This window comes from Elephas maximus, chromosome 3 (assembly GCF_024166365.1).
Source record: "Elephas maximus indicus isolate mEleMax1 chromosome 3, mEleMax1 primary haplotype, whole genome shotgun sequence".
Classification (NCBI taxonomy): Eukaryota; Metazoa; Chordata; class Mammalia; order Proboscidea; family Elephantidae; genus Elephas; species Elephas maximus.
This window is the reverse complement of record NC_064821.1, coordinates 65024476-65049789: the sequence shown is the minus strand read 5'-3', so window position 1 is coordinate 65049789 and position 25314 is coordinate 65024476. Positions and strand designations below refer to the sequence as shown.

The 25314-nt window shown below is 41.6% G+C and overlaps 1 protein-coding gene and 1 long non-coding RNA gene across 3 annotated transcripts in view; one reads left to right on the top strand and one right to left on the bottom strand.

Annotated features, from left to right (window-relative positions):
- LOC126072722 (uncharacterized) overlaps positions 1-23039 on the top strand; it is a 37713-nt gene extending 14674 nt beyond the window's left edge. Inside the window, exon 3 of the long non-coding RNA XR_007516560.1 lies at positions 22428-23039. This is a non-coding gene — a long non-coding RNA (uncharacterized LOC126072722). The remainder of the gene's footprint in view (positions 1-22427) is intronic.
- NCMAP (non-compact myelin associated protein) overlaps positions 9889-25314 on the bottom strand; it is a 50467-nt gene continuing 35041 nt past the window's right edge. The window contains exons 2-4 of one of the 2 annotated variants that reach the window (XM_049878293.1): positions 21305-21393; positions 16743-16827; positions 9889-13083 (exon numbers count right to left, since the gene is read on the bottom strand). In XM_049878293.1, coding sequence (XP_049734250.1) covers positions 12942-13083; positions 16743-16827; positions 21305-21386 — 309 coding nt within the window. In that variant the 5' untranslated portion in view covers positions 21387-21393 and the 3' untranslated portion in view covers positions 9889-12941. The remainder of the gene's footprint in view (positions 13084-16742; positions 16828-21304; positions 21394-25314) is intronic. The other variant, XM_049878294.1, reaches the window with a different exon arrangement.

The window sequence follows — 25314 nt, the reverse complement described above, 5'->3', positions numbered from 1 at the left end:
ACTAGACATTGTGGATGATATGTTGTAGAGATTGTATTCTGTTATTTTCCTCTGAAGAGTGTTGAAGTTTATTCTTACAGGTAGTTAAATTATTGACAGATCACCTTGGACTTGTAGAGCCTTGATTTTATGCTTTGTGAGGGCAGGTACATTTCAGTAATTGGAATCTTAGAAGGAGAGGAGAGAAATAATAGGCAAAAAGACTCTGAAGAAATATTAGCCAAAATTTTTCCAAATTTAATTTTAAAAAACAATACCTAAAGATCCAAGAAGCTCAGCAAACCCCAAAGAGGATAAATACAAAGAAAACCACACCTAGGCATATCATTGTCAAACTTTGGAAACTGAAGATAAAGAGAACATATTAAAAGTGGCCAGAGAAAATAGATGCATTACATACAGTGGAACAATGATAAGAATGACAGCTGATGTCTCATCTGATTGGAGACCAGAAGATAATGTTACTACATTTTTTAAGAGCTGAAGGGGGAAAAAAAAAAAAAAGTTAACCTAGAATTCTATATCCAGTGAGAAAATCTTTCCAAAGTGAAGGTGAAATAAAGGTATTTTTGATAAGTGAAAGCTTAATGGATTTATTACTAGCAGACCCTCACCACAAGAAATGTAAAAGAAGTTCTCTTGGTTGAAGGGAAATGACAGTTGGAAATTCAGATCTGCAGGATGGAAGGAAGAGCATTTGAAATGGTAGATAAGAGGTGAGTATTAAAAAATGCCAATTTTTGTTCTTAAGACTGTCCAATTGACTGTTTAAGTAAAAAATAGTAACAATGTGGGTTGAGGCCTTTAACATTTGTAGATGTAAAATTTGTGCCAACAATAGCACAAAGGGCAGGAGGGATGTAAATGGAATTATACTGTTGTAAAAATGTCAATCATCTATAAACTGATTTATTTTTAATCTTCTGTTAAATTCCAATAAAAATCTGTGGTGCAATGAATTACTATTACATGGTCCTTTTAGCCATGGTTCTTGTAACTCCCACAAAATAAGGTGCTTGTGGCCCACCAAGGGGATTGGACAGTGTTGCTAGGTGCATGGAACACTTGTGGGAATGGGACCATGCAAGTAAGGTGCATGGAACCCTTGTAGGGGATTGGTCAGTTTTGTCATCTTGCTAGGCTTAAAGGAATTCAATCCCAGAGGCCGAGGGGAACCTCACTACCATCAGGAAGAAGAGCTGGCAATTGGCAAAACATAGTTTATAAAGAAAATATCCTACATTCTACTTTGGCTAGTAGCTTCTGGGATCTGAAAAGCCTGTGAACGGCCAACTAGGATACTCTACTGGTCTCACCCCTTTGGGAACAAGGAAGAATGAAGAAAACTAAAGATAAAAAAAAAAAAAAAGATACAAGGGAAAATTTAGTCCAAAGGTCTAATGGACCACATCTACCATGGTATCCACCAAACTGAGTCCAGTACAGCTAGATGGTGCCAATCTACCACCACTGACTGCTCTGACAGGGATCACAATAGAGGGTCCCAAACAGAGCTAGAGAAAAATGTAGAACAAAATTCTAACTCAAAAAGAAAGACCATACTTGCTGGCCTGACAGAGACTGGAGAAATCCTGACAGTGTGGGCCCCAGACAACCTTTCAGCTCAGTAATGAAGTCACTCCTGATGTTCACCCTTCAGCCAAAGATTAGACAGAGCCATAAAACAAAATGAGACTAAAGGGTACACCAGCCTTTAGTGTACCTTGGGGCAAGGACTAGAAGGCAGGAGGGGACAAGTAAGCTGGTAACAGGGAACCCAAGGTTGAGAAGGGAGAGTGTTGACATGTTGTGGGGTTGTTAACCAATGTCATAAAACAATATGTGTACTAACTGCTTAATGAGAAACTAGTTTGTTTTGTAAACCTTCATCTAAAGTATAATAAAATAAAAAAGAACAGCTGAGAGTGAGTGTGGCTTTTGGATTCAGGGTCCCTGTGCTGAGAACCTCCTAGATCCAGGAGACAGAGAGATGGGAGATGGTGGCAGCATGGCACTGGCAGGCTAGGTTTGCTGACCCATGGAGCAAGAGAGCTGAATGCCTTCAGGCAGGAGTCTTCCTGACAGAGTAGGGTGCCTCCAAGCTGACTCCAAGTTTTATTGAAGATAAATATCTAAGAATAGTCAAAACGCTGCTGAAGAGAGAGTTAGGGTGGGGATTCTTTCCCTATTGTATTAGTTATGACAATGTAGTATCAGTATAGGAGCCCTGGTGGCACAGTAGTTAAACTGCTTGGCTGCTAACCAATAAATCAACAGTTTTAACCTACCAGCTGCTCCATCCATAGGGGAAAGATGTGATGATCTGCTTCTGTAAAGATTACAGCCTTGGAAGCCCTATGGGGAAGTTCTACTCTGTTGTCTAGGGTTGTTATGAGCAGGAATAGACTCGACAGCAATGGAGTACAGGGGAGTATCAGTGCAGGGACTGACAAACTCACTAAAGAAGCACAATAGCCTAGAAAATCTCCCACGTATATATGAAAACTATAAAGAGAGACGTGGTATTGCAGATACTGGGGGAAGAATAAGTGGCTCTGGGAAAATTGGGATAATCAGCTATGTATGTCAATGAATGAGGAAGGCTGAAGAATTGATACCTTTGAATTATGGTGTTGGCGAAGAATATTGAATATACCATGGACTGCCAGAAGAATGAACAAATCTGTCTTGGAAGAAATGTAGCCAGAAGGCTCCTTAGACACATGGATGGCAAGACTACATCTCACATACTTTGGACTAGTTATCGGGGGGGACCATTCCCTGGAGAAAGACATCATGCTTGGTAGAGGGTCAGTGAAAAAGAGGAAGACCCTCAAGGAGATGGATTGACACAGTGGCTGCAACAATGGGCTCAAGCATAACAACGATTGTGAGGATGGTGCAGGACCAGGCAGTGTTTCGTTCTGTTGTACATAGGGTTGCTATGAGTCAGAACCGACTGGACAGCACCTAACAACATGTGGAAAAAATGAAATTGGATCCATATGTCACCCTATATATAAAAGTCACTTCCCAATGGATTAAAGACTTACATGTGAATGGCAAAAATTACCAAAAAAAAAAAAGCTTCAAGAGAATATCTTTAATACCTAGGGATAGGGAAGATTTCCTTAAATAAGATATTGAAAAAAGTGCTAAACGTAATAGGAAAAAATTGATAAATTTGACTCTATTAAATTAGAAACATTCATTGAAAGATACTACAAAGAGTAAAAAGACACATTGCAAACTGGTAGAAGATATTTGCAACAACATTATTACTGAGAAAAGATTAATATCTAGAATATATTTTTTAAAAATGTTAAAAATAAGAAAAAAAAAACAGACAATCCAGTAGAAAAATGGGCAAAGACTTGAAGGGCATTTTGAAGAAGAGCTTATCAACATATAAGATGCTCGACTTCGATGTTAATCTAGGAGGTGTAGGTTTGGCTGTATTAAATTTGAGATGCCTGTTGGATATCCAAGTGGAGATAGCAAGTAGTTTGTTTTCCACTCATGTCTAGAATTTAGGGGAAAGTTCTGGGCTGCTGATACATGTTTGGGAGTTGTTGGAATCTGTTTTGTTGTTATTGTTAGTTGCCTTAGACTCAGTTTTGACTCATGGTGACCCAATGTGTGCCGAGTAGAACTGTTCCATAGGGTTTTCAAGGCTGTGATCTTTTGGAAGCAGATCTTCAGGCTGCTCTCCCAAGGTCCCTCTGGGTAGGTTCTAATCTCCAACATTTTGGCTAGTAGTGGAAACAGTTTTGCCACCCAGGCACCACCCAGGGATTCCTTGTTGGCATGTAGATGGTATTTAAATCACAGGATTAAATGAGGTCACCAAGGAAGTAGCAAAGGTAGCAAGGAGGTCTGAGGACGAAGACCTGAAATACTCCATTATTTAGGAGTAAGAAAGGTGATAAGGAATTATCAAGATACTGAAAAGTAATAGCCACTGTGGTAGGAAGAAAACCAAGAGAGGGTGGAGTCCTAAAGACTGAGCAAGAAAGTATTTGCTGAAGGAGGGAACAATAGATAGGCTATATCCATTTCTACTGATGAGGCAGGCAGCCTTACAGCCCTCCTCTTCTAAGAGGCACCTGCTCTGGCTTATCCTCCTACACCGAGCGGAATAAGCTGTACTTTCTTCTAAAATTGTCCTTGACAAGATAACCACAGAATGGGCCATAGATGGCCTCAACCCACTTTTGGGTGGAGACTTAACACCCTAAGGAAAGAAAATCAACGTCTTCCTCCATCCTGGAGGATTGAACCCTTGTGTAAAGAAAATGCATAGTCATTCCCAAGCCCTGAGCACCTGCCTGAAGGTCAATTCTAAATATTCATGACGAATTTACATTCCCTTGTCTGCTTTCTGTAAAAGCCCACCTCCCCAAGCTGCCTGCTAGCAAGCAGTCATGGAGGCAACTGTCCAGATTGCTCCTTTCCTTGTATGACAAAATACAGGCATCTTTCTGATCTCTAACCTTGGGTTTTACCTGGCAACACTGATAGGTAATGAGATGAAAACAGATGATTGAGTAGGTTTGGCAAGGAAAATTTAGTGGAAGGATGGGGCTGAAAGTCTGATTGGAGAGGGCTCTAGAGAGGCTGGAAAAGAAGTGGCTACAGCAAGCAGAGATAGCACTTTTGAAGAATTTTGTTGTCAGGAAAAGCAGAGAGGTGGGGAAGTGCCTCAAGGAGCCTGTGAGGCCAACCCATTGCTGTCGAGTCCATTCCGACTCATAGCAACCCAATATGACAGAGTAGAACTGCCCAGTGAGTTTCCAAGGCTGTAAATCTTTATGGAAGTAGACTGCCACATCTTTCTCCCGAGGAGTGGCTGATAGGTTCGAACCACCAACCTTTCGATTAGCAGCCAAGTGCTTTAATCACTGCACCACAGGGCTCCTTTATGTGGGTCAAAGAAGGATTTAAAAAAAAAATTAATGTATTTACTGTTAAATACATTAGGGGGAGTGTCTGTGGTGGAGGACAGTAGGAGTGGAATGGAAGGTTAAGTGGAAAAAATTATAAAACAAGAGGGGCCTCAGCATGGTCAAAGATGACAGTGTGCCATGAATTGAAGAGAATTGTATGCTGGGGAAAGGGCTAGACTGGGCGTGGGAAGTGGCAAACAAAACACAACAAGATAAACATCATCCTATTCTCCCCTTCTGTTCTTTATCATGCAAGCAAACTGCCCAATTCCAAGATTCTTCAATTCAATGCTCATAGATTAATGATTTTTATCCCTTTACTCCCTTGAGCCTCCCAAGGCAAGAATTGGAAACCTGGAAAGAATGAATAGATTGGCGGTTATATTTCTCAGAGATCAATCAAGGCACTGCAACATGCTGAAGAGCACCAGAGGGCCCGGGTAAAATTCATTCAAAAGATTGAATTTGGGCTGATACGAGACTTTCCCTGATGATACCTGAGCTGTAATCAGACAAAGAGGAGTTTATATCATCAGTGACCTGACGGTCACTCTTGTTTCTACCTGCTTCTCCCAGATCTGGGTGGACTGTCATCTGCGAACAGTAGTATCTGCTGAACCACAGCAGTTTGCTTCCTTGCCAGGAAAATTTTTTTGAAGGGAGTGGGTGTCCTGGGACAAAGGACTATAGAGCTGAGACAATGACTCTGCTGTGTGCTCCCAACCAGTGGGCCCGAGACAACTCCTGGGGACATTTTTGTTGGGTTACTGCACACCCACAAATGGCTTCTTAAAAAAAGAAAGAGAAAAGAAAAACTTAACAATTAGAAGGCTATTTAGAAAAGGCGCTTTAAAACTAACAGATACACAGATATGCATGTTCCTCCTCGCAATAGACTCTAAGTTGTTCTCCCAGCCTCCAGTCTCCCCCACAACAATCCATTCTGCACAGTGCGGCAGGGTTAGTCTTTTTTTAAAGCACAGATCTAATCTTGTCACTTCCTGCTCAAGCACCTTTGGTGGCTCCTCATTGCCTTTACTTCCCTTCCCAGCCCATCTCCCACTGCCCCCTGGGACTTGTACTGAACTGAAGCTTCTCTCTGCTGCAGGGCTCTTTTCTTTATTGCTCTTCTTCTTCTTCCATTCTTCCCCTAACTCACTCCTACCCAATCTTTCGCTCTTAGTTTAGATGTTATTTCTTCTGCGGAGTCTTCGCTAGTACCCCTCTACCCATCAATCTCTAGGTTGAGCTAGGTGTCCAAGCAAGAGGCTTACACAGCACCCCAAATTTCTTCCTATCACAAAAGGAATTGCTCTGTATTGTAGTTGTTTGTTTAATTGTCCATCTTCTCTGCCAGACATAAGTTTTGTGAGGTCAGGGACCATGTCTCTCTTGCTCACCATTGTATTTATGGAGCCTGGTATGCGCTTAGGAAAGCAAGCAAGAAAGAAGAAACAAGGGAACTGAACATTTTTCGATGACTCCAAAGTTTCATTCTTGCTTTTTCTCCCACCTGACCTGTCTTTGCCACAATTCTAATCTACGAAATTCTTACCAAACCACACTTATACAAGCACCTGACTTATGATAAAGGTGATGCTACGGTAAGTCAGACAGAGGAAGATCTTCTAAAAGAACGGTGCTGAGTAAATGGGATAGCTATACGGAAAAAAAGAATGTTGGCCCCTACCTTATCCATCTACAAAAATCAATTTCAGATGGATCGTGTATCTAAATAAAAAAAGTAAAAAAAAAGACATTTGGAAGAAAACATAGAAGAAAATCTTTATGACCTTGAGGTAGGCAAAAATTTCTTAAATAGGATAAAAAGAGCACTAACTATAAATGACAACATTGATTAATAACATTCAGATTTTAAAAAGTTATTTTCATTAAAAGATTTAAAAAGGCACGCCACAGAATAGAAAAACAATGCAGAAAATCAACAAAACCAAAAGTTATTTCTTTGAAAAGATAAAAAAATTGACACACCTTTAGCTGGACTGACCAATAAAAATAGAAGACAAAGACTCGAATTACTTTGGTATCTGTTTTGCTGTGTATATTCTCAACAACAATAACAGAAAAGACTGAAATTACTAAAATCAGGAATAAAAGGGACATCACTACCAATCTTTTAGAAATAAAAATGATTGTAAGTGAATACTATGAAAAATTGTATGCCGACAAATTAGCTAACCTAGACGAAATAGACAAATTCTCAGAAAGACACAAACTATCAGAAGTGACTCAAGAACAAACAAAATCTAGAAAGAAGGGATCAAATTAGTAATAATAGTATTAAAAAAAAAAAACTTCATGCAAAGAAAAGCCAAGAATCAGTTGGGTTAACTGGTAAAGTCTACCAAGTATTTAAAGAAGAATTAACACCAATCCTTCACAAACTTTTCCAAAAAATAGAATAAGAGTCAACACTTCCCAGCTCATTCTATGAGGCCAATATTACTCTGACACCAAGACCAGACAAAGGCATCACTAGAAAGCTACAGACCAACATCTCTTACAAGTAGAAACGCAAAACTCCTCAGCAAAATACTAGCAAACGGAATCCAGCAGCATATTAAAAGGATTTTACAACAGGGCAAAATGTGATTTCTCCCGGGAATGAAAGGTTGGTTTAACATATGAAATTCAATATAACACCATATTCATAGAATAAAGGAAAAAAAAAAAACTACATCATCATCTCGATAGATGCAGAAAAAGCATTTGACACATCCAATGCTCTTTCATGGAGAAGAAAAAAAAAAAAAACACTCAACAGACTAAAACAGAAACAAATCTTCTCAATCTGATGAAGGTCATCTAGGAAGAACCCACATCTAACATCATACTTAATGGTGAAAGGCTGGATGCTTTCCCCTTAAGAGCAGGAAGAAGAAAAAGCCCACTCTCACCACTTCTATTCAACATTGTATTAGAAGTTTTAGCCAGGACAATTAGGTAAGAAAAATAAATAAAAATACCCATATTGGAAAGGAAGAAATAAAATGATCTTCCTCTCTGTCTTTAGCTAGCTAGCTAGCTGGCTATCAAAATGTCCATAGTTGCACTATTTCGTATAGACCTAAACTGCAAACAACGTTTATGTATATCAAATAGTAGAACGTTATATTTACATAATGTCAATATTTATACAATGTCATATTTACATAATGCCGGCCATTATTTATTCATTTATGTAATAAATGAGTGATTATACTTACATAATGAAATATTACCACTACAATAAGAATAAATGATCTTCAACTACATGTGACTATACGATGGAATATGACAAACAGAATGTTGTGCAAAAGAAGCCATGAACGAAAGAGCATACATTGTGTTATTCTCTTTACAAAAGTTACAAAAACATAGAATTGTTCTGTGTTGGAAGACAGGATAGTGGTTACCTTTTGTGGAAGGTAAGTAGGATAAAAACCAAAAACCCGTTGCAGTCAAGTTGATTCTGATTCATAGTGACCCTAAAGGACAGAGTAGAACTGCGCCACAAGGTTTCCAAGGAGCACCTGGTAGATTCGAACTGCTGACCTCTTGGTTAGTAGTCATAGCTCTTAACCAGTGCACCATGAGTGTTTCCATAAGTAGGATAGGAGGCAGAAAAGGGAGGCTTCCGGTGCACCAGGAATGTTTTATTTCTTGATCTTCTTGCTGATTACATGGGTGTACTCATTTTGTAAAGATTCATTGAGCTGCACACACACACATACACACGTGTGTGTGTTATACTTCAGTAAAAAACAAAAACAAACAAAACGTACTTAAAAATTCCTACCTATTCTTCAAAGCTTTTTTCAAATACGTCTTCATTCACGTTTACAAAGTCACAAAGTCTCTGGGATACCTGTAATTGGAGGCAACCCTACCTCTTCTGTGATTTTACAGCACTCTGTGAAATCCTTGTCCACTTAGCCCCACCTGGAGCTTTGGAACCCTGGATTCCAGTGCCAGCCACTTTCCAGATGAGTGACCATGAACAAGTCCCCCATAGCCATTTACAATTCTTAGCTGCAAGAGGGCCACAGCCAAGCTCAGAGATATGCTGCCAGGTATGCTGCCTAAATCATACCAAAGAACTAGTTTGGTACAGACAACATTGCTGTTGCTGTTGGTCTTAGCTTGCACAGCCAAGTTCATGGACACTGGCTTCTGGGCGCTCAATAATAACCTTACCACTTCTGCTAGAACCCCTGATGCTGCTGCCTCCTGAAATGGAGGGTGCCAACACACCTGCCACTGGAATAGACTCTGCACAGTTCCTGCCCCTTTAGGTTACCAGCTTCTGGTCTCAAAGTCCATGGCAGAGCCTAGGTCATGTGCCCTCACCCTAGCCCAAGGGGCTCTGGGAAAGTGAGTATCTGGCTTTTTTAAGCTTTTATAGCAGAGGGTGGTCTTCTTTCTTAAAGGATTCCCCAAACATGGGAAGGGTCATCAAAAGAATGATAAATGCCCACTGCATCGCCCAAGGACAAGTTACTTCCCTGAGCCTGTATCCCTCTTCATAAAATACAGATAATAATGGCTCCTACACATGAAGGTTATAAGGATAAAAAGAGTTCGTGGCTATAAAGGTCCTAGCCTATGTGTGGCACAGGGTAGGGCCTAAATTTATGGTAAATGGCATTATTGGTGATTTGGGTTTCATTCTAACAGCTCCTACACTCCTGGGTCCCCAAACCTTGGCATCTCAGCACCGTGGGCATTTAACTGCAGGCTGTGAAATGGGGTTCCTTTTGTATTATTTGAGCAAGTCACCAAGGTCTGTTGATGGCAGCTCACCTTTTTCATCAATCTTTAGAAGTAACAGTGCAAAGTTTGAAAAGGCTCAGGCTTTCCAACAAGGGAAGGAAGTTTATAGAAAAGGTTAGACTTTTCTATAAACTTAATTAAAATTAACTCCACAAATGTTTGATTGAAATATTTTTATTTTTAAACATTTTTCTTTAAGCATTGAATGTCTTTTACTGGTTCAGTGGCCAAATAAGGCAGCCTCTGCTCAGTTAAGAAAAGCACCTTGTCAGAAACGAATTATGTAAGGCGTTGTAAGATCCCTGCCATGTGAGGCCAGCTACAGACTCCTTGAGAGCAGGGACCGCATCTTAAAGTGTTTAGTAGCACCTCAACTTGCACATACGAGCCCTGAAAAGATGTTTATTGAGTTATCCTCATTAGTTAAAAACAAGGCACTAACCCCTTTTATCTGTCTCCCCCTTACTACACCACTTTCCCTCTTTGCTCCACTTCCAACCCTTCATTTAGTCAAAGAACATATACTAGAGGATGACCCCAGGAAGATTCCATTGTGGGCGGAAGGGTTTGGTTTTAGGGATGGAACATTCCAAACAATTTTTGTTTTCTTTAAGCCAGCATATGTTTAGGGGAACAAGTCTGTTTGGGGCTTGAGCTCTCAAAGAAATGGCTTTGCCCTGGTTAAATGTTGTTCCTCCTCTTACTCCTTGGGCCTAAGTGGTAGAGTGAATGAAGCCGGCAGGAATTCTTAGAGCTTCGATGGGTTTACAAAGGGCTTCTTTGGCTGCAATAATGGAAGCCCAAAGGAGGTTACCAAAGTGGCTTTGCTCCCACTTTCAGCTTGGAAGCTAGACCCCTGACCTCCACTCAGACACATGGACGAGTCTGCCCTCCTTTTGTTTAGCCCACAAGAGAATCCTGTGCTTCTTTGAACTAGGATGGCAAGGCCTGAGTGTGATACAACAAAAAGATGGACTTTGGAGTTAGACCTGATTCTGAGTCCTGGCTTTGTGACTTACTAGCTGTGGGTCTTTGGGGAAGTGCCTTTTCTATTTGAGGCCCAGTTTCTTAACTGCAAAATGGAAAAAGAAAAAAAAACTCCCAGGGTTATTGGAAAAATTAAATCCTATGAGATAATTTATGTGAAAACACCTTGCAAAGTGCCTAGTACTTGATGGATGTTTAAACATGGTAGGAAGAAGAGAAAGCTGGGGAGAAAGAATTTGCCAGTATTTCTCCAGAGCTGTTCCGAGTATTTTTATAGTGGGGTGACATGAGGTGTGTGACCCTGGGTAATCCTCTTTCCTCTCTGATCCTCAACTACTCGTCAAAAGGGATTTCCTACCCCAAAAGGGAGAGAATTCCCAAATTTGAGGATAAAAATCAGAGCGTGTCACTTTCTGAAACAGGATAAAGATTTATTACCTTGTTCCCAAAATGCCATCGATTGTAACATGCACAACTGATTTAAAAACTACATTAATGGACCCTTCCATTGTAAGACACATTCTGATTTCAGGATAATGCTGGCTCCCATTAAGCATCTACTAGGTGCCAAGCAAAGGAGCTCTCGTGACGCGATGGTTAAGTGCTCGCTGCTAACTGAAAGGTCGGTGGTTCGAATCCACCAGTCTCTCCTTGGGAGAAAAGACTTGGCAATCTGTTCCTGTAAACATTCTGATCGTGTACCATCAAGCTGGTTCTGAATAATAGTGTCATAGGACAGGGTAAAACTGCCCATAGGGTTTCCCAGGCTGTAATCTGTACGGAAGCAGACTTCCACATCTTTCTCCTGAGCAGTGGCTGGTGAGTTCGAACCGCCAACCTTTTGGTTAGCAGCCAAGTGCTTAACTACTGCACCACCACGGTTCCTTCCATAAAGATTACAGCCTAGGAAACCCTATGGGGCAGTTCTAGTCTTTCCTACAGGGTCACTATGAGTTGGAATCAACTTGACAGCACATGACGACAACAACAGGTGTCCAACACCATGGGAGGTGCTTTACTAAGTCTTTAATTGTTACAATAACCCAGTGAGGTGGGTGTTATCATTCCTACTTCGTGGATTAGGAGACTGAAGATGGAAAGATCCAGTCACTTTTCCAAGGTCACACAGATAGAAAGAGGGGCTTAGAAGACAGGCTTTCCTATTGCCAAAATGCTTTTCTCTCTCCATAGATTGCTCTCCAGGCTAAGGAGTCAAAGAGATCAGCTCTATGCAGAAAAATGGTTTGTGAATGTTGTACTTTCAGTATTCCTCGAATCTCTGCAAGGTAACCTGGAAGGACATAGGTTAAAAAAAAAAAAAAAAAAAAGTTGTAATCTAATCAGTCTCCAAATACTGGTCAATGGACGGAAAGTGTTAACAGGGGATTCAGAGTCCCTTGGAATCCAAACACTTGAAACCAAGAAATGACACTGGGTCAGACTTGCTCAGCCCCGTAGGGGGAGGAGGAACCCTGAACAGCCATCAGGATTGCTCCAGGCAATGTCCACTACAATGGACACTGCAGCAAGCTCAACCTAAAGACCATTATTCCTCAAGGTCACAATTCTGTACACTCTGACTCTGTACTAGTGAAAAAGAAACCTTTTGAGAAGCATTCAGGCTTTCCAGTAACTTGAAGAGGGGAGCACGTGCTGACCAGTTGTCAGGAGCTAGCTAATGGTCATCTAGTACTTGAAAAAGTTATAAATTGGCCAGTGGGTTTTCTGATTAGTTAGTCCAAGTTAGTTCCTCTGTGCCTGGTTATGGGATAGAATATTTCGCTCTGCAAAGCTGTGAGTTTGGCACTGACTCTGAGATGACCCCAATGGCTGACTCTGTTGTGAGGCTCTGAGAAGCATGCCTTCACACCTGACTCCTGACCAGAAGACTCCTGGGCTATATGTCTATCTGTCTGTCTAGCTATAGTCTTTTGGGGGGAGAGAGAGCCAAATCCATACCAATGGATTCCCAACATAGCTCTACTTCATCAGACGACAGAAGAAAGTTCTGCAGTTTTTTGGTAGGGTAGAAGCAGGGACATGGCATAGTTGGGGTGGGGCAGGCCAGGATGGCGTTGAGGGGTAGTATGAAGCATCAGGGACTGCATAAAAGATGCCTCTGTTGACCTGACTGGAAGAACTCATAGTAAAGCTGCCAGAGGAGAAATGGGCTTCTTGGTCTTGACTCTGGAGAAGGCTCTGTGAATGGTGGCCAAGAGAGCACAAGGGTGGGGGTCATCGGTTCTCCATGTGGACGTCGACAGGGGTGAAGGTCACTGTTGCAGGCTGTTGGCTGCTGTTGTTGTTCGGGCCTGGGGCAGAAGGGGAGACTGGTTTGTGGACCTTGGGCTCCAGCTCCCGCCTGGTTCTCATTTTTCTGTAATGAGATACATATGCCACATTCAATCTTTCCCTTCATATGCTGTGGGGAATGGGCTTTGTGGATATAGTTCTGACGAAGACATTAATATAGATCATTATTAAATTATGTTGCTTAATTGCCAATCGCAGAATTTTACAATTGGGCATGACCTTAGCCATCAGATAGTCTGATCCTTCGATATTTTGTTTAACCTAGATTAGATATTTAATTGTATTTTTTTCTATGAATGACTTAGTAAAGTGTCATTGACTATATTAGAGACAAAATAAAGATAATAAATTTTTATGTCCAAAGTTATTAGTGTGAGCTAAATTTTGCAGCCTCATCACACTTGCTGAGTTCATTGCTAGAAATATTTAAGAACTTTTTACATAATTGAGAAGAGAAGGTATATAAAATGTATATTCTGCTTTTCATTTCATATGCCATAAAATTTAATAACAAACGAGAACCATTAATTCTAATGTCTACAACATATTTCCTCTTGTTGGCATATCATAATTCTTTTTATAAAATTTCAAATCCTCAGAAAAGTTGCATGAATAGCACAATGAACACGGAACACCCGTCACCTAGATTTGCCAGTTGTTAATATTTTACCACTTTTGCTCTTTATCTCTCTCTCCCTGGTAAAACACACAAGCGCACGCACGCAAGCACCATGTTTTTTCAAATTGTGAACCATTTGTGAGTTAGTTGTAGTCATCATGCCACTTCACCTCTAAATAAGCCTAAGAAAAAGGGTACCCTCCAATATAACCATAAGGCAAACATTACACTTTGAGACCCTTCCATTTTAAAGATGACAAGATCAAGGCATCGAGAGATTAGCTGATTTGCCTACTTGTGACAGTGCAAAGACTGAACCCAGGTCTCAATCCTCAGACCAGGCATCAGTGTTAACAGGGTGGGGTGAAAAGAGTCTCAGAGCTCCAGCAGCCACTGAGGTTTGATGCCATTTCCTGGTTTGGGAGAGACCCATAGTGTAATATCCTAAAGATTTTTAAAAACAACTTTTAGTGTTATTATTATTACATGCAATGGTGGGAGTATTCACTTTGAAACTATATAGACTAGGTTTGAATCCCAACTCTGCCAACTGGGGTTGAGTATACTTGGGGATGTTACTTAATCTTTCTATGCCTCAGTTTCCCTACCTATAAAATTGTGGATAATAGTACTTTGTGGGGTTGTTGTAAGGATTAAATGAGTTAATAGCTGTAAAGAGCATAGAACCATGCCTGGCACATGGCTTAAGAGATCACTGTATGTTAGCTACCTTTACTAATAGTATTGCTATTATTTTAAAAGCAATGCATGTTTACTACCTGTCTTAGGTATCTAGTGTTGCTGTAACAGCAATACCACAAGTAGGTAGCTTTAACAAACAGAAATTTGTTTTCTCACAGTTTAGGAGACTAGAAGTCTGAATTCAGGGTGCTGGCTCTAGGGGATGGTTTTCTTTCTCTGCTGGCTCTGGGGGAAAGTCCTAGTCTCTTTAGCTTCTGTTTCCTGGTTCCTTGGAGATCTCCATGTGGCTTGGCATCTATCTTCCTCCATCTCTGCTTGCTTGCTTGCTTGTTAAATCTCTTTTATATCTCAAAGGAGATGGGCTCAAAACACACCCTACACTAATCCTGCCTCAATAATATAACAAAGACAACCCATTCCCAAATGGGATTATAACCACAGGCATAGAGGTTAGGATTTACAACACAGATTTGGGGGGAACACAATTCAATACATAACACTACTACTCAAAAATAAGGAAACACTATTTGTCCTCTCTGGAAACCCTGGTGGTGTAGTGGTTAAGTGCTACGGCTGCTAACCAAAAGGTCGGCAGTTCAAATCCACCAGGCACTCCTTGAAACCCTATGGGGCAGTTCTACTCTGTCCTATAGGGTTGCTATGAGTTGGAACTGACTTGATGGCAGTGGGATTTTTTTGGGTTTTTATTCCTCCTCCCCACAAAAAAAACAACTAACAATCCCACCATGCAGACATTGTTAACACTCTGCTGTGTATCTTTCAAATTTTCCTTGGGTGTGGGTGTGTGTAATTCACATGTATAATCACAGTGTACATACTACTTTGTAAACTTGACAATATATCATAAAAATCTTTCCTCATCAATACATATACTTACACACACCCACACCCCCACACACACATATGGAACCCTGGTGGCACAGTGGTTAAGAGCTTGGCTGCTAACCAAAAGTTCAGCAGTTCAAATCTACCAGCCACCCTTTGGAAACCTTAGGGGGCAATTCTACTCTGTCTTGCAGGGTGCTAGGAGTTGAAAACAACTCAACGACAATGGATATATATATATATATACAAAATTTTTTTTTAATGGCTGCCAGGTCTTTGATTTGGTTGTAATTATAACCTTTTTAGTTTGATTTGGAAACCCTGGTGGCATAGCGGTTAAGTGCTGTGGCTGCTAGCCAAAAGGTCAGGAGTTCGAATCCACCAGGTGCTCCTTGGAAACCCTATGGGGCAGTTCTACTCTGTCCTGTAGGGTCGTTATGAGCCGGAATCAACTTGATGCCAACGGGTTTGTTTGTTGTTTTTTGATTTTTATTTCTTCCCCCCAAAGAGTAACCTTTTAGTAAAGTGAATGTGATGGTTAAAGTTGTGTGCCAACTTGGGTGGACCATGATTCTCAGTGGTTTGGCAGTTATGTAATGATGTAGTCATACCCCATGATGTAAACTGATGTGATCAGCCAATTAGTTGTAAGGGGAATTTCCTCAGGGGTGTGCCTGCATCCAACATATATGTGGATGCTCTGGCTAAGCCCTCTGGCTTTTGCTCCCTAAGAATCCTGCATCCAGCTCATCATTATCTGACCTTTAGTCCTTGGAACTTGAGCCAGTGGCCTGCCATATTGCCTGTCGATCTTGGGATTCCTGAGCCTGTGAGCCAGAAGCCTGCTGTCTTACCTGCTGATCTTGAATGTGTCAGCCTCCACAGCCTGTGAGCCATCAGCCTGCCATCTGACCTGCTGATCTTGAGTTCGTCAGCCCCTGCAGCTACATGAGTCAGGAGAACCCTCCAGCCTGTTGCCTGACCCATGGACTTGGGACTTGTCAGCTTCTACAACCGTGTGAGCAATTCCCATCAGATAAATCTCTGTCTCTCTATGTACATATATGCTTCACTGGCTTTGCTTCTCTAGAGAACTCAGCCTAAGACAGTGAATGAATTTATCTTCGTGCAGTCATATTACATTATTTTATTTTTCCTTATTTGATCCCCAAAAGTGGAGTCAGGGAGTATGTGCCTTCCAGTATATGTCACCTCAACTACTCATGTGGCCGCTCAGTAGAACCTATCAGAGGATTCCCCAAGAGAAGAGGACTGATATATCCCTGTATTACTTCCCAATTCCATACAAGCATTTACCACAGTGCTCAAAGGCATCATCATTATATTATATTTAAAAAATATTTCTCCAGGTACAAAAATATATCATCACTGTAAAGTTCCTCCAGCAAAAGAGATGTCAATAAAGGACCCGCAAAGGATTAGAGCATTTGATGCTGGACTCACGGATACTGCTGGGCACCCACAAATGTTAGCTCCTGTCCACTCTGACTTTGCTGAGGAAACCAGGCTATTACAAAGCACAGGGCATCCTGTACCTGTTGTACATCTTCAACAGGATCAGAACCACGGTGAAGATGATGATGACAACCACTACGATGGCAGCAACGATGGCTCCAGAACCTGCGGAGAGGAGATGGGAAAGTGTAAACTCAGAGAAGCATTCAAAGCACTGGGAGGGGGCCACCTACTGTGGCACTTGACATCCCCCACTGGGTCAAGGGAAGACAAGAGAGAGTGAGATGTACTAAGAAACTAACCCAAGTCAGGACAGGGTCACGTCTAGAGCGGCGGTACACCTCCACCCCAGCTGGGCTCGGAGGGCCATGTGCTCAGTATATCACCTGCCAGAATTCTGCCGTAGGCCAAGTTCTACTCTCAGCAGTAGGTATCAGCCCCAATATAGCTTCAAATTTCTTTTGTGAAACAGGCAAACAAAACACCCTCCCCTCTTTTTGATAATACGGAAGTAATAAGTGATTTTTTTTTTTTAGTAAAGCAAAAAGAAAGTTCTATTCAGCATATAGTCAAAAAGGCAAAGGTAGGAAACAGACAACCATGCTGTCAGAGCCATGTCTGCCCGAATCCAAGGAAATATTACAGGATAGGCAAGAATGGGAAAATGGACAGTAATAAGTGATTTTTATAGATAATTTTGAAAATATAAATACAAGCAAAAAAGGGGGAGAGGGGAATAAAAATCTCATTGCCCCAAGAACCACTGATATTCCGAACATATATACGTTCACCAGTAGGATCATGTATATGCATATATACATATTAAATATCTGCCCATCTATCTTTCTGAGTGACTTATTAGTTTTATTTCTGAGAGTTCATCTTAAGGAAATATTTCTAAATATGTAAAAATACGTGCTCAATCCGAATGGAACTATGTTCCATAAACTGTTATATAACAATGTCATGATCATCTTTCCTGTAATTACATATTTTTCTTCATGGTTTTTAATGACCACATAGCATTCCATTGGTTTGATGGATCATAACCTGTTTATCAATTCCCTTTTGAGGGTGTGCGGCCCTGGTGGCACAGTGGTTAAGAGCTCAGATAGTAACCAAAAGGTTGGTAGTTCGAATCCACCAGCCACTCCATGGAAACCATATGGGACAATGGTACTCTGTTCTACTCTGTCCTGTAGGGTTGCTATAAGTCAGAATTGACTCGATGGCAATGGGTTTTTGGGTTGTATTGAGGGTATATACGTTGTTTTCAAGTTTTCACTAATAGAAATGAGGCTATGGTAAATGTACTTGTAGACAATGTTTCAGATTCTAACGCCGGTATCAGCTCCCAGTCTCAGTGTCAAATTCTAATTTTAGGTTCAAGACCAACATCCTTATCAGAAGACATATTGAAAATATCAACACCCATAACAATGTTCATGCTTGAAATCTATTTAATCCTGGGGAATTTACCTGAAGGAAATAACCCTAAATATAGAAAAAGCTGTATGAATGAAGATGTTTATTGCAACGTCATTCATATTTTAAATACAGATGTCTTAGTTTCTTAGTGAAGGAGCCCTGCTGGTGCAATGGTTAAGCACGAGGCTGTTAGCATAAAGGTCTGTAGTTGAATCCACCAGCGGCTTCAAGGGAGAAAAGATCTGGCGATCTGCTCGCTTGAAAATTTCAGCCTAGGAAACCCTCTGGGGAAGTTCTATTCTGTCCTATAGGGTCGCTATGAGTCAGAATTGATGGCACATAACAATAGTTTTTTAGCACTGTTACAACAGAAGTGGGTGGCTTCAACAAATATATTTATTTTCTCATAATTTAGAACGCTAGAAGTCCGGATTCAAGGTGCTGGCTCTGGGGGAAGGCTCTCGCTGACTGCTCTGGGGGAAGAGAATCCTTGTCTCAGCTTCTCTGGCGTTCTTCTTGGAGTTCCTTGGCGATCTCCACGTGGCATCTATCTTTCACCCATTTGTGCTTCCTCTGTGTCTAATCTGCTCTTTCTCTGTCTCAAAAGTCATAGGTTTAAGACATACCCTACGCTGATACGACCTCAATAACATAACAAAGAAAATCCTATTTCCAAATGAGATCGCATCCGCATGAATAGAGGTTAAAAAAAAAAAAAGTTGCCATCGAGTGGATTCCGACTCATGGTAACCCTAATAGAAGTTCCAAAATATATTTCTGGGGGACACAATTCAATCCATAACAATGGGGATGGTTAAACAGGTGTGGCATACCTACCACATGAAATAGGGTACAATAGTTTAAATGATGATTACGAAGACTATGGTAAATGGGGGAGGCACTTAGGATGACATAAAGTGTAGAAAATAGGATATATTATACACATACCCATATACACACACATTACGTTGCAACCACTAAAATATGTACACACAAACACAATGTTGAGCAAAAGACTCCAGACACAAAAGAGTGCATACAGTATGATTCTATTTAAATAAAGTTCAAAAAACAAGGAGAACTCAATCTATGGCGGTAGGTGTCAAAATAATGGGTACCCTTGATGGGTGGCAGGATAGTGGCTGGAAGGGGCCCAGAGACTTCTGGGATCCTCCTGGTGGCCTGTTTCTTGATCTAAGGGCTGGTTACACAGGTGTGCTCACTTCGTGAATATTTACCCAGCTGTGCACTTATGATTTGTATACTTTCTTGTATACATGTAATACTTTTATAAAAAGTTTATTAAAGAAAAAAAAAACCTATGCAAATATTCATGAGAAGAAAGACTAGACTGGAATGGAAAAAAGGAGGAGATGGGGGAACCATTATGCAGTGACTTGTTTTTTTCCTTCTGGGGACTCTGGGGATGATACTTCAACCTCAGCTCGAAAATTCTGGGGTGTGGAGGGCTGTCCTGTGAATTGTAGGATGTTTAGCAGCATCTGTGGCCTCTACCCACTACATGTCTGGAGCACCTTCCCCAAGTCTTGAGAACCAAAAGTATTTCCAGACATTGCCAAATGTCCCCCGGGAGTAGGGTTCCCAGATAAAACAGAGAACATGCATTTAAATGTGATTTTCCATAAACAACAGAGAGTTTTTTAGTATAAATATGTCTCAAATATTATATGTATATACTTATACTAAACAATTATTCATTGTTTATCTGAAATGAACATGTAAATGGGTGTTCTTTTTTTTTTAATTTATTTATTTGCTAAATCTAGTAACCCTATCTGGAGGCAGGGGAGGGCAAAATCGTCTTGACTGAGAACCACTGCTTAAGTTAAATAAAAGCAGAATCTTTCCTGTCTCTAAAAAAACGCACTCAGTGTCTAACCAAAAGGTTGGCAGCTTGAGCCCACCCAGAGATGCCTCAGAAGAAAAGCCTGGGAATCTACTTTCAAAACCTCAGGCATTAAAAAAACAAAACAAAACAAAATCATTCCCATCTTACTGACAGTGATTCTCCACTGTGCATTTCTCCTCTGGACTGTTCTGAGACGCACCTCAGCAGGCCCTGTAGGTCTCCTCACCCAGCAAGATAACCCAAGGACCCTGTCCTGAGAGCGGCCCCTTCTGAGGCTCCATGGAGGAGACACATCCTGCCATTAATCTAGCCTTCCAGCCGGACCAGAGCCAACCAGCCCTCCTGAAGCAAGGTCTGGAAGATACATATGCCCAAGGGAATGGCCTGCAGTCTGGTCTGGTCAGACACCTTCCCAGCTGAGTGGTGCCGTTCATTACCGGGGCACTCCAATGACGTGTGTCAGGAAACCTGTTCCACACACACAGGTATATATGTAGCCAACTGAAACGAGTGAAATGGCCCCAAACTTCCCCTTATACAATCAACTGGTTTTCTGAAGAGGTGTCCTCAAATCATCCCTTCTGGGGACCCCTTGTCCTGGAAAATGTCTCACCAGGACTAACTCGTCCCACCTAAACCCATTTAGTCCCTCATCAGTTGATGGGATGTTTTTGCCTTGCAAAAGTAGTATGAAAGTAGCTACACTTTAAGGTGATTCATTTAGGGATATCTTACAAAAGATTTAAATTTCTATTGCCGTTTAGACTCCAAGTCTCCCTAATAAAAATATAGTAATAGTAGTGGCAATAATAATGATAAAAATCTTAATCATCATCATATACTTATCAGGGATAGTATGCACCTAAAGCTGTTCTGAGCTCCTTGCACTGATTATCTCTTTTAGTCTTCACAGCTACCTTATGCGGTACTATCAATTAATAGCTCTTATCTCCACCTTGGAGCCCTGGTGGCACAGTGGTTAAGAGCTTGGCTGCTAACCAAAAGGTCAGCAGTCTGAACCCGCCAGCTGTTCCTTGGAAACCCTATGGGGCAGTTCTACTCTGTCCTATAGGGTCGCTGTGAGTTGGAATTGACTCGATAGCAATGGTTTTTTTTTTTTTTTTAATCTGATGAAACTGAGGCATAGAACAGTGAAGTCGTGTGCCAGGGTCACACAGTTGGCAAGTGATAGAGCTGGCACTCAGACCCAGGCAGTCTGTCTCCAAAGCCCACACCCTTGACCTCCGCACCAGGAATTGACTGTGATATCTGTCCTACTCAGGAGCTGACTATGACACCTGTCCTACCATCCCTCTTCTGGCCTCCAAGCCAAGTCGATCTTACTCTTATACAGGAAGTCTTCTCCCCTGGTGGTTATGTTCAACGAGAAGAAGGTGGTATCCCCCAAAGTGGTGGCTGTGGTCATCTCGATCCTGATGAGAAGAAGAAATTTGGTTTAAAATCAGAATAAGCCTTATTATTCCTCTATGATACCTCTTTTTGGTCTTCACTGGATAACTTAGAGAATATTCAAGCATGTCGCTTCTCTTAGCAGCAATACAAAGCCCTTTGCTAGATCCTGTGGAGAATTACAAATCATGCCTGACATTTGTGAAGAACTTCAGTTTTCAAGGCAGTTTTAATTCATTAAGCAATATTAATCAAACTTCTCCTAAATGTTTCAGACAGAATGTCTGAGCTGATCTTCTAGAAACCTTGTGAGGTAGGTTATTATTTCCATCTTACTGACAAAACTGAAGCCCCAAAATCTTCATGGGGAGCCCTCAAGTTTCCCTAGTAGAATTTAAGGCAGAACGCCTATCTTTCATTCTGGAGGGCCTTTCACCGCTCTGCAACAATGGCTGAAGTAGTGTTTCTGCTTTCAAAGGTTTTATGGTCTAAAGAGGCAAAAAAATAACAAGATGAAAAAATTAGCTATGATTATTAAGCAGTCAGTGTCAGGAGCCACTGGGTTGAGAAGAACGGGCCTTGAAGAACGGGCGTGGTTTGGGTGGGCAAACAGGAGAGGCGAGAGGACAGAGGTCAGGCTGCACAAAGCCCTCAACAGGAAAGGAGTTATTGCTGTTGAGCGTGTGTTGTGACCAGGCTCTGTCCCAGGAGCCCTCACACACTATCGTTGTTGTTACTTGTTATCGAGTCAATTCTGACTCATGGCGACCCCAAGTGTGCAGAGTAGAACTGCTCTACAGGGTTTTCAAGGCTGTGATTTTTTGGAAGCAGATTGCCAGGCCTTACTTCTGAGGGGTCTCTGGGTGCCTGAATCACCAACCTTTTTGTGCTCCCATTTAATCCTTTCAATCACTGAAAAGTGAGTATCATCTGCATTGCGCTGCTGAGCAAACTGAGGCTCAGAATGGCTGAGTGGTTTGGCCAAGGTCACACAGCAAGGAAGAGGTGGAGCTGGGCCTTAAACCTAAGTTTCTTCTTTCCCTTTGGTTCCCATTAGGAATCAAAATTCACAATCCTGTAATCTTCCACTTGAAGAATGAGCCAGGCGGTTTGCAGTTAATATGACGTCGCGACAACAGAAAGCAGTGTTGAAATTCTCTACCAACAGTTATATTCTAAGTACAACAATATTATAAAGAGTTCCTCTGAAGGAAAAAAAAAAAAAAACCCACTGCCGACGAGTCGGTTCCAACGCATCGCTAGGGAGCAAGAAAAGAAAGGACACAACACCAAGTTTTGCATCAGTATTTCAGAGACACACTTTTACGTCGGCTGCTGACAGTGTGGAGGTCCGTGAGGTGTCTGCATGGAAAGAGTTATCCAGGCTTGTTTATGATCCTAAGAAGCCTAAGGCCTCCACACGGTCGTTCACTCCATCTGCTGGAGAAGAGATACTCTACACATTTAAAAAATATTTATGCAGAAATTTGTTCTCTTTTAATACGGTAGGATTTTTTTTTAATTGTGCTTTAAATGAAGGTTTACAGAGCAAATTAGTTTCTGATTAAACATTTAATACACATATTGTTTTGTGACATTGGTCACCAACCCCATGACATGTCAACACCCTCCCCTTCTTGACCTTGAGTTCTCCGTTACCAGCTTTCCTGTCCCCTCCTGCTTTCTAGTAAAAGGTAGAATTTTTTTTTTTTTTTAATTATGGAGAGTAAAAGCCCATGTATCTACCACTCGGATTTAACAAATGTTTAGTCATATTTTCTTCTTTATTAAAAATATAAACATTTCAGACACAGGTGAAGTCCCTTCGTACCCTATCTCAATCCCATTTTCTCCCTCCCTCCAGGTAATCACTACCTTGACGTTTGTATGTATTCGTCTCATCAAAGATTTAAAATATTTATTACCTGTGTAGGAGCCCTGGTGGTGCAAAGGTTAAACGCTTGGCTGCTAACCAAAAGGCTGGCAGTTTGAACCCACTGAGAGGCTCCGTGGGAGAAAGACCTGGCGATCTGCTCCTGTAAAGATCACAGCCTAGAAAATCTTGTGGGGCAGTTCTATATCGTTACATGGCTTTGCTATGAGTCAAAATTGACTCGAAGGCACCTAACAACAACTACACATATATATATCCATAAACTTTGTATATGTTGTGACTTTCCATATTTACTGAACTAATGTTAATTGAGCACCTACTAAGAAGCCAACCATGGTAAGTGCTAAGAACACACTACAGGCAGTCCCTGGATTACGAACGAGATCCATTCCTAAGTCTGCCTTTAAGTTAATTTTATAGGTGAGTTGGAACAGGTACCTACTGTTCTTATTCAGCATCAGTTAGTCAAATGTTTGCCTTAGTATACAGTATGTATTATACCTTTCTATGCATATAAAACACTTAGGAAATACTGCCAACCCACAAAATGTTTTCATGAGTGTCTCAAATTAGTGCGTGTGTTCATTCTTACAAACTGTTGCATTTAACTCAAGTTTTTTATCGTGCTTCGGATGAAGATTTACAGATCAAATGAGTTTCTCATTAAACACTTAATACACGTATTGTTTCGTAACATTGGTTGCCAAATCCACGATGTGTCAACACTCTCCCCTTCTTGAATTTGGGCTCCCCATTTCCATTCGTCCAGCTTTCTGTCCCCTCCTGCCTTCTCTTCCTTGCCCCTGGGTTTGCGTGCCCATTTAGTCTTGTACACGTGGCTGAGCTACGTGTATTATTATTTGTTTTATGGACCTATCTAGTCTTTGGCTGAAAGGTAAACCTCAGGAGTGACTTCAGTACTGAGTTAAAAGGGTGCCTGGGGCCATACTCTCAGGGTCAAATTTTTAATATAATAGGCTTGATGGCAGTCCACTCTTAAATACGAGTTGTCTGTAAGTCAGACGTTCATAACCCAGTGGCTGCCGGCGGTGAAATAAAAGAGACAAACTCCTTGCTTTTGGAAGTCTACATTCTAGTGAGATAGACTGTAGGTTTGATCATGTCATTCCGGGGCTCAAGAAACAACCAACGCATGCCCGTGCTTTGCATCTGGTAGTAAAAGCCCTTTACCGGCTATTTCCACCCTCTACGTCTAGCTTCTCGGCTACTTACAGCCAGCTCTGCTAAGCTGCTGTCACAACGGACCACTCCATCTTCCCCCATCATTCCATCTTTGCTGTCTCTGTCTGGCTGCTCCAGGCTCTGGTTTCCCCAGGTCCCCACAGTGGGACTCTCCTGAAGGGAACTGAACCAGCACCTCACCTGAGCCATCCTTGGAATTGGGTCACGCTGCACTCAGATGGGGGTTCTGGTGGCTGTGGCTGTCCTGGGGGTCTCGCATTCTCACAGTGGCCCTCTGTGGCCTGGCCCTGTTCATCCTTACCTTCTCTGCCCTTCTGTAACCCAGGGGCCCTGCCTGGAACCCACCTAGCTCTTATCTGTCCCCTTCTCCTGAGAGAAGATCCTCAGGTCTCCCACGAGGAATGGTAGATCCCTGAAACCCCATGTGGCTGTGCCTGACCTCCCCATTCCTGTCAACTCTTCTTTCTGATTGGGCTTCCTGTCTCCCGACCACCTCAAACAGACCCAGGTCTGCCATGTTCCACTGCCCACCCCCAAAACAAAATGAACACATCCTTCAAGACAGCCCAGCCATCCCTTTAAGAAGACTCTCACTCTGACAGAATGAACAAGTCTATCCTTCATACTCCCAAAGTAGCACTCCAAAAGCCTTGCTCTCAGCTGCTCTTCTGATCTTTGCCAGTGGAAGTTTGCTCATCTGTAAAATAAGGTAGCTTTCCCCAAGGGAAATGAAGGCTATTGGCAGATATGGAAAGTGTCTTTACATGCTCAATAAATGGAAGTTTTTAGTATTATAAAAACCAAAAAGCCAAAGCCATTGCCATCGAGTCGATTCTGACTCATAGTG